General features: G+C 40.4%; 1 protein-coding gene across 1 annotated transcript in view; it reads right to left on the bottom strand.

Moving 5' to 3' along the window:
• Positions 1–1,120: 1,120 nt before the first annotated feature.
• Positions 1,121–9,086, bottom strand: part of LOC108796435 (E3 ubiquitin-protein ligase RING2-like) — an 11,999-nt gene continuing 4,033 nt past the window's right edge. Inside the window, exons 2-4 of the mRNA XM_018567915.1 lie at positions 7,793–8,065; positions 5,236–5,407; positions 1,121–1,621 (exon numbers count right to left, since the gene is read on the bottom strand). Coding sequence (XP_018423417.1) covers positions 1,520–1,621; positions 5,236–5,407; positions 7,793–8,065 — 547 coding nt within the window. The 3' untranslated portion in view covers positions 1,121–1,519. The remainder of the gene's footprint in view (positions 1,622–5,235; positions 5,408–7,792; positions 8,066–9,086) is intronic.

The following is a 9,086-nucleotide window of genomic DNA, read 5'->3' as shown; positions in this document are numbered from 1 at the left end:
TTGGCTGGAGTTCTGCTTTAAAGGGTATGTGAACCCTAACAATGAACTTCTCTTATTTTCTTCCTTTTGTTCTGTTAGGCAAATATCATCTTAACCCTTATAGTGGGGCTTATTCACCCCAACCACGATCCTGGCTGGCTCCTAGACCAGTACCTGGAGCCTTGCTCTCCCTCTGTCCTGCAGTCTAAGGTACCGTGATTTATCACATCCTATACGGTGTATAGGACATGAGAACTCCTGGAAAAATTCTATTGCTGGAGTGTAGGAGTTAGGCTGAAGGGACCAGTCTAGGAGCCAGCCAGGATGGTGGTTGGGGTATCCCTGTATTTTAGCTCCCCAGGGAAAATGAGCACTTGACCCTTGCAATGCAGGGGTAGCCCCACTGCAAGGGTTAAGATTTTATCTGCCTGGCTTTTTGCTTTAAATATACTGTTGAAAGCATTTTTTCTGTTTGATCAGTGAAAAGAATACCTGTTGATTTTCTAAGAGATCTTGTAAGCAGGCAATACCTGTGCTGCAATCTTATCAGTTACATTGCTCTAAGAACTACAAAGCCCTGTTCATTTCTGTTAGGGAAAAGAGGAGAGGGGGAGGTTTCAGTAATCCCGTCCTGTCGGGTGATATGCTTTAACAGATCTTCTTTCTCCCCCGCCAAATACATATGTAAAAGTTTCTCTCAAAAGTAAAGCGTAAATATCTTTGTTCAGGTAGAACCTGTATAATGCAAAATACTCACTTTACCTCTCGTTCCCCAAGATACCTTGTGTTCCCATGAAAACTGGCCAACAGTGCAGTGAAGCAGAATCCGCACCCCATACTGTATCAAGTAAATACAGGAGCAGGTATGGTTATCGGATGATTTAGCGGCAAAGGTGGGGGGATAGAGCTAAGCAAATACAGCACAGGATTGAGCACCAGCAGTGGAGAATAGGGTAAGGTGGGACACAGCACCTGAAGGGGTTAAGTGCTTCTTGACAATATACTTGCATGTTTGTATACTGCAACCTTTAATGTATTGAGCCACGGAACTGTACTGATAACTGCATCAAAATGAGGAAAATGGGCTATTGAGTAAAAGAAAAGTGTACATCGTAGCCAGTAGTACTCATGTCTGAAAGGTCATATTTTGTAGACAACTGGACAAAGAGCACCTAATATCTATGAGTACCTTAACACCTATATGATACCACTAGCTTTAGTACATACCAATTATCTTCAACTTGTTTTGATGCTACATCTGTGTTCATACAAATCCATAGCCACCAATTAAGACAAAATATTAAATAAATAAGAATATCCATAATACATAAAACCACAGTCCTCATCTTCCAGGATTACACGGGTCCCTTAGTTACAAAAAGCTGTAAAGGCTTGTCTTCAAAAACACCATCAGCATGTTTCGGTGAATAAATTCAGATATCCTTCAGGAAAGATTAGAGATGCCACTTGGTCAAGAAGTGTACATGTAAGTTTGTCTTTAGGATAAGAAAAAACTCCTTTTAAAATGAGAGTTCCCAAATTATTTGTGCTCCTTAGTGGGTGCGTAGTAGAGTTCCATGGGTTTATTTACCTTCCAGTACTTTTCACTGACCAGTTCCAGGGAAAATGAGCCATTTAAAACCTGAAGTGAAAACATTTCATGTTATTTCCATTTGTTATTAAAGTCATTTTCATTTTTGTTTATTTAGCAATTTTAAGATGCTCACACATCGTACCATCAAAACACGATATTAGGTCATTCAAAAGCAAATAAGGAAACAATCGCAATGCAGGAGGTGATCATTCCATTTGTATTTGCCAATTTAAATAAAACATTCCACACAATCATAATTAACTAATTCATAACATTTATAGTAAATACAATAGAACATATTAATATGATGCTACTAACAAACAAACATGTAATTGCCACTGGATGGTATTAAATACCTACAGGGCTATTCACAAAAGGGTGAAGAGTTTGGAGAAGGCAGGGGAAGTGAATAATCTAGGACAACATAGCTGAACCGGAAAGTGTGCTGAATTGGAGAGTTTTTCTAATCAGCTATGTTGTCCTAGATTGTTCACTTCTCCTGCCTTCTCCTAACTCTTCACCCTTCTGTGAATAACCCTGTCACCAGTCTAAGGTTCACAAAGATTATTCAGTTCTTTCTGGATCTTTGAGTGGATATCTGCTGCCATCTAGTGGCAATTATATGTTAATGTAGACTATTACATATATATATAAACTGGTCCTATTGATAGTACACTCAGCATTTTAATACTTATTTTATAGATAATTATTATTACAATAATGTATACATGTTTTTCTTTGTTCATGTGATTAAACAGGAGTTTCTCTGATGCCTGCATGTTTGGCAGATTTATTTTTGCAGTTAAAAGGAGAACTATGGGGTCAGGGCTTTTCCACATAGTTCTCCTAAGGGTAACGGGAGGACAAAAACTAGCGTCCTCCCGTTACCCAAAGCTCAGTATACCGCGAGTCACAGCTCACGGTATACTGAGACGCTGCAGCCAGAACGGATTTCGATAATGCTGTCTGGATCCACCCAGCTGCGTGAGTGACAGCTGGCTCTGCCTATCTAGAGGCAGAGCCAGCTGTACCTGCCCCCTCCCCGTCCGTTCCGCCAGTCAGCGCTGGAGGATTGGACAGGGAAGGGAAATCCCTGCAGGGAACAGTGAGTGACAGTCACGGCTCTCTGCAAGGATAGATCGAGAAGTGAGCGAGCGACGGTATGTGTTCGCTCACTTCCCGATCTACTGAGCCGACCTGTGACAGTTTCATTCTCACAGGTCGGCCCAGATTATGAGGCTGAATGAAAATCACTTGTCTCATAAATTCTCCTTTAAGAGACATCAAATCTCTTTTCAGTTTAAAATAGCGTATATGTATTTCAAATATATGTTTTGCCGTTTGCCTGGAGTTCCCCTTTAAAGGCTCATTTCACATAGGTGTGCAGAGACCCGATCCTAGGAGGGACAGGTGTATAAATAAATATACTGGAGTTTTAAAAAAGGGCTTAAATAGTAGTTACATTAGTAAAAGAAATGGAACTTTGGACTTCTTAAAGCGGACCTTTACCCAGATCAAACACTCCTTTAGAAATGTTTAGTAATGACAATCTACAAACACATGCTTCTAGATAATTGCCGGCTCTGTATTCTTTGCAGACCTTATTTCTATTTTTCTTCGCAATCTTCTGACAGTGGCCATGTTTACTAAGGCCAGGTTACTGGATCTCCTTTTACTTCCTGAAAACTGGCACATGTGACTAGGGCATGTGACCATACACATCATCTCAGGGGAGGAAAATGCCTTTCCCTGAGATGAGATTTCCCAGCAATGCCCTGCTGATGACAAGGCAATCCCAGGATGCATTGCTTTGGCAAACCGAAGTCATTTTGCCCTTTCAAAGCAGGAAGTGAAAGCTCTGCAAGTGTAAGTATTTCAGAATCTCAGCATTTTACACCTGACATGTCTATGTTATTATAAATCATCATACATAGAGGGATGCATTGATAGAATTTGATTTTGAGTGTAAAAGGTCCACTTTAAATGAAAGGTTAGAAAAGCTGTGTATGTAGTTTTTGGTTTGGGGTTGTCTTCTTTTAATGGGGGGGATCTTAGAGGTGGCTTTTATTACAATAGTGCTTAATTCACATGTTGAAATATAAACAAGGCTAGTATAAAGATCTACAGGGTAATTCACAAAAGGGTGAAGAGTTTGGAGAAGGGAGGAGAAGTGAACAATCTAGGACAAAATAGCTGAACCGGAAAGGGAGCTGCTTTGGAGAATGTTTCCAAATCAGCTATGTTGTCCAATATTGTTCACTTCTCCTGCCTTCTCCTAACTCTTCACCCTTCTGTGAATAACCCAGCTAGTATTTTATTCTAAGGACTGTAAAAAGGGAACAGGATATCAGCTTAATGATTTGCACCAAAACAAGCAGGAGTTGTGGGAAGCAGAATTTAGTAGACATGAGTCTTTTTTCTACCCTAATAACTGACGCAAAAATTATTTTTGACAATTAAAAAAATATCAAAAACAGGGAACTTAATCCCAGCAGAGAATAATAGGTCCTCACTTCTTGAAAAGCTCAGGTTTTGACCTAATGTAAAAAAGTGAGGGGGTTGGCACCAGCAAGGACCACCCCTAAGCTGAACTTTTTTGTACCTAGTGGCCCGCGCCTGTAGGTGGCAGTATAATCCAACAGTGAAGAAGAGAGAAAGCTATGTTTGTCAGTAAATGAAAGAGAAATACAGTACTTTTTAAAAAAAATGTCTTTGTACATGATTAGGTATTACTTGCCAAGTATATTATCAAGTGAACATGCTGTGCTCCTTTAGCAAATTTAGGGTCAGTGTATATAGTACAGGTGTTTGGGGGTCCTTGGTGTGCCAATACATTGGAAGCTTTCAATGGACAAGTGCAAGAATAGTGTAGTGGAGGAAAGCACAGGTGTAGCGGTGGTCAATGGAGAGGTGTGTGGATGCAGAGCAGAAGAGGGCAAAGCAAGAGGTTTACGTAAACCCCTCTCTTCTTTCTACTAATCACACACAGCACCTGTCCTTCCCGGGAGCTGCTCGATACGGCCGTGCACGCAGCACGGAGCTGTACATGCCGGCCTTTTCTCGTGTGAATGAGGCCTTAGTGAGAATCCTCAATCAGCGACAGCTTTAACATTTTAGTTACAATTAGTGTTATGTTTATTTATCACATTAAACCTGGGATCATACAGGTGCCAATTGCAGAAGAACATCGTGTAACCATACATTTTATAGCCAGCTGTGGCTCAAAAATAATGATAGAACTATCATACGACAGAGCACCACTTGCCAACCACCTAAATGTGCCTATTATTGAAATGAGCAGCAGGTTAAGAACGTCACCCTCCAAAGAAGCTGTTGCCTGCATATTATTTCTGTCTGATTATAACTCAGTTTGACAAAAGCAGCATCGGGAGCAAGCAGAAATCTATTATGAAGCAGAAATGCCACTAATGTTTTGGTGAAAAAGGCTAAATTGTTGAGAATATCCATTTTTGGAGAATTAATGGGATCTGGATTTACATGCCAGGGGTTTTTCGGTTTGCATTAACCTTTTATTAATTAAGGTTGGATTTGTGTTCTGAGGTCTGCCTGCTCAGCTCTAATAATCATGGTGGACGGTAGCACTACTTTGAATACCACTGAACACTATCCATGAAGGTAAACACAGAAGACAAAATACTCACTGTAAATTGTCCATTGGCTGTAGCAATGTATATAGTATACTGCTTTTCACTGGCAGCATTCAGATTCATCTGGTTGGTCTCTCCTTTACTCCGAAATTCTTCAAGAGCCAATCTCACAGCAAGGTACTTAGATAAGTGATCAACTGTAGCATTTCCAGAAGTCTTTATGTACCTTCAAGATAAGACCATAGGAAAGTGATGTCTATGTGTTTATACATTTTAATTTGGTGTATACTTAAGACTCATCTCTTCAGGGAAGCCTATACCACCTCAACCTAACCACTGAACTATCACATTCTCAAACAATTCATCCCCACACAGCTACCTCCTCATGTATCACTTCCCCCTCTCTTTTAGATTGTAAGCCCTCAGGGGCAGAGCCCTCCTTACCATCTTGTCTTGAATTGTATTGTAATGTCTTCCTTATATTGTAAAGAGCTTTGCAAACTGTAGGCGCTATATAAATCCTGTATAATAATACTGTATACACACATACAGTATATATTACCTGACAGTTGTTAACAATTCTAAGACTGGTCTCAAAACAAGATGATTCAAAGCTAAGGAAGAATCACACGCCTTCCTGTGATGGTGTTATTAATGTAAATATATTAGAAACCCGGCCAATTAGAGCAGAATTGTGAGTACAATTCTGTTCTGTATGCACTGAGAGCCCCATTGACATCACATAAAGAAATATTCAGTCAGATAGTATCAATAGCCTCCTTTTTCACAGTTGTACCCTATATAGCAGTTGCACGGTGTGTTTAAAGCTGATTTTTAGGCAGATATGAAATACATAAACAATACAGCTCTGTATTAATTAAGACATTCTTAATGTATGAATACATGTAAAACGTTTTTAGATTTTAATAGAGTAGGGAGTAGTGAGGGGTTAGGACCTTTGTCAGGTGTGTGTGTGTGTGTCCATTAGGGAGATTTGCTCTAATTGTCCTGATCACTAATGTCACCGGGAATGACGCTGAAGGCAAATTCAACATTTTGAACTGCCACCAGAACAGGAAAGGAGGGGAGATCTTCAAATGGGGACACTTATTCCCCTGACAAATGTCTAACAGGGAATACCCCTCACATTGAAAAGATATACCATTCTTTTCCTAGTGAGTCTACATGACAGAAAGTTAAGGGAAAACTTCCTGAGATACAGATTGCAGAAAAAAAAAAGAAAAAAAGAAAAGACTGTGGCTTTAATTCTCAGGACTGGACTAGATAGAAATACAAATCCTTTGTCACATAAAACAGCTCCCTTATATGCATTTAATCTGTGTATTTAGCGGTGTATGTGGAGTTCAGCTTTAAAGATGACTAAGCAGTCCAAAAAGCACCAGTGCTAGGCCACTCTGTCCTAGGAGTGCGCAATGCCTATCACAAGACTGCATGTCCCGGTTGCTGGGCAGGTGTTTTTTATTCTACATTTAGCCCTGCTGCAGGCAAGCAGGGCTAAATGTAGAGCAGGGGAGCCATTTTGCACAAGTGTACAACGGCCCATATCACTTGTAAGCAGCCTGCTTGTACGTAACCTACCCCCCCACCCCTCACTGTGGTTTTTGGGGTCCACGCTCTTGTAGGGTTACTTCAGAATAGAGTGCGGAGAGCAGACCGGAGAGCCACTTTCTGATCTGCTCTGTGTGAACAGTGAGAAAGGAACGCTGTTCTCACAGACTTCCTGTCTAGCTGCACAGGAGATCGAGCACAATGCTGTGCTTGATTTCCTGTGTTGGAGGGCAGGTTCCATAAAGAGAACCTGTCACTTCCAAATGCTATCACACATGGGCTTGTTAGGTCCTGTGTAAAAGCAATAAAGTTAAGTGGAAGAAAAAAAAGTTTTTTTAAAAAAGGAAAAAATAATAACAGTCCTCCCCTCGGCCGGGATGGGTGTACTATCTGTACCCCGTACTGCCATCCAGTGCAGCCCGGCGCTATGGATTTTAAATGGCGCTTGCAAAATTGTGAGCACTTGTTGGTCAGAGCAGTCACCTGACTGAGCTGACAAATAAGATGTGCTTCTTAGCACGGTTAAATATGGCTTTAGGTAAAATGATTTTTTTGTATCACAAGAAGTAGATTGTCATGAGGGACAAGTAGCTTGGGCCCCTACTTTAGTCCTTGGACAAGTAGTTTTACTAAAACTTTTCACACCCCTGCTGTCCAGTGCACTCTAACTGATCTGGTAAGATTCACCCCACTCTTTCTCTACTAACTGGGCGTTACTTATCTATGCCACCAAAGAACAACAGAGTGGAAGGGCAGCAATCAGCATTTGCACTTGAAATCAGTTAAAAATGATAAAGCTGGCCAAACATTTGTCAAATTTTGGCCGAGTCCTGCTCACTGTAATAGAAATTTTAGCAGTGTGTGGCCCTGTTGGCACCCCCTACTTCTGACAAAAGTTGGGGGGTTTTAAGCGACGTTTTTTCCAAAGCAGATGTGAAAATGTTTGGTCGGACAATGACTATCAAAAGCAGGCTGGCAAGAAGCTTAAAATTATACAGTTATATCAATAAAGCCACAAATTACAGGAAATGTTTTTTTTTACCGTATCTGAGCATTATCATCTTTCTCCATTAGCGTTGGGTGAGGTCTAAAGACCAACTCTATCTCATTGGATCCATCCAACACAGGATCAATTGTTACAGTCTCAGTGTTTGCATCCAGCTCCAAGCCAGAATCGTCAGATGTTTTTGTCCTCTTGTTGCTGGGTCCGGCTTCTTGATTGCTGTGTACAGAAGCATTACTGCAGTGGGAACTGTCTACATTATCTTCAGCTCCACTTCCATTTTCCACTTGTTGCTTCTTTCCCCTTTGTAACCTACAATGCAATATTTATGTCTGTCACAAATCTGAGTTTTGCATCTGTCAAAGTATGTTCTATGACAAACCATAAAAGATCAGTGTTTTGAGAGCTGTCATGAAGAGAAAATGTGAGCTTAGTCCCTTCGGAATATTTGCAACAAGCAAATGCTATGCTAGAAACTGACTGAGCACTGATATCAGTGATGACAGCAGATGAATAGCACTTGAGTACTCAATTTACTTTAGCAAAACACAATAAAAAACAAAATCAAATTGAGTTATTTTTCTTTTAGCGAGTCAAGGGTAAAGCTAGTTAAAGCTGAAGTTTGGACAAACAAACACTTCATTGGGGCATTGACTAGGTACCAATAAGGTACATTTATTGATATGTGGCTAAGGGGTGGCTGCTGCTTCATTTAAAGATTTAAAAAAAATTTAGTACATGCATCCTCTGACTGTGATATGAAGTTCTGGCTGTAAAAAAGACAATCAGGGCTGAAACACAGTGGTTACACTGAGATGCTCTGCATATTCCCCATTCATATAATACCCTGTATTCTTTTCATTTCCTGTGATTGGACAAGGGTAGATTGTGATGTCCTTATAGCCCTTTTCTAATCGCAGAACACTTTGGGGGGAATTTATCATAGCAATTGTGAGTGTTTGAACTTGCACGGAATATATTTGATGCACTTTGCGCCAGATTTATGATGCAAGTGTAATGTTGTTCATAAATGAGGTTTAACAGACTCCAAGAAAGAAGAGTTTTAACTTCAGGCAAAAGCTTAACTGTCACTCCTTGAAGAAGTGGTCATGGGGACTTCTTAAGTTGTGATTGTTTTGTTAGGTGATGCTCCAGTTTCAGACAGCCCAGAACAAGTGCAGATGAGCACAAGTGCAAAAAATATGCAATTGAAAAAGTAGTGCAAGCTCTGGTCAAAACAGGGGCACATGTTAATAGACAGATTTGCACATTAAAAAAAATGGTGTAAGAGGCTAAAATGGTCGCAATTGCTCTGATAATTCCCCCCCCCCCC

Source organism: Nanorana parkeri, unplaced genomic scaffold (genome assembly GCF_000935625.1).
Source record: "Nanorana parkeri isolate BGI_ZX_2015 unplaced genomic scaffold, ASM93562v1 scaffold1115, whole genome shotgun sequence".
NCBI lineage: Eukaryota > Metazoa > Chordata > Amphibia > Anura > Dicroglossidae > Nanorana > Nanorana parkeri.
The sequence above is the reverse complement of the archived record's forward strand: the minus strand, read 5'-3'. Positions and strand labels throughout refer to the sequence as shown.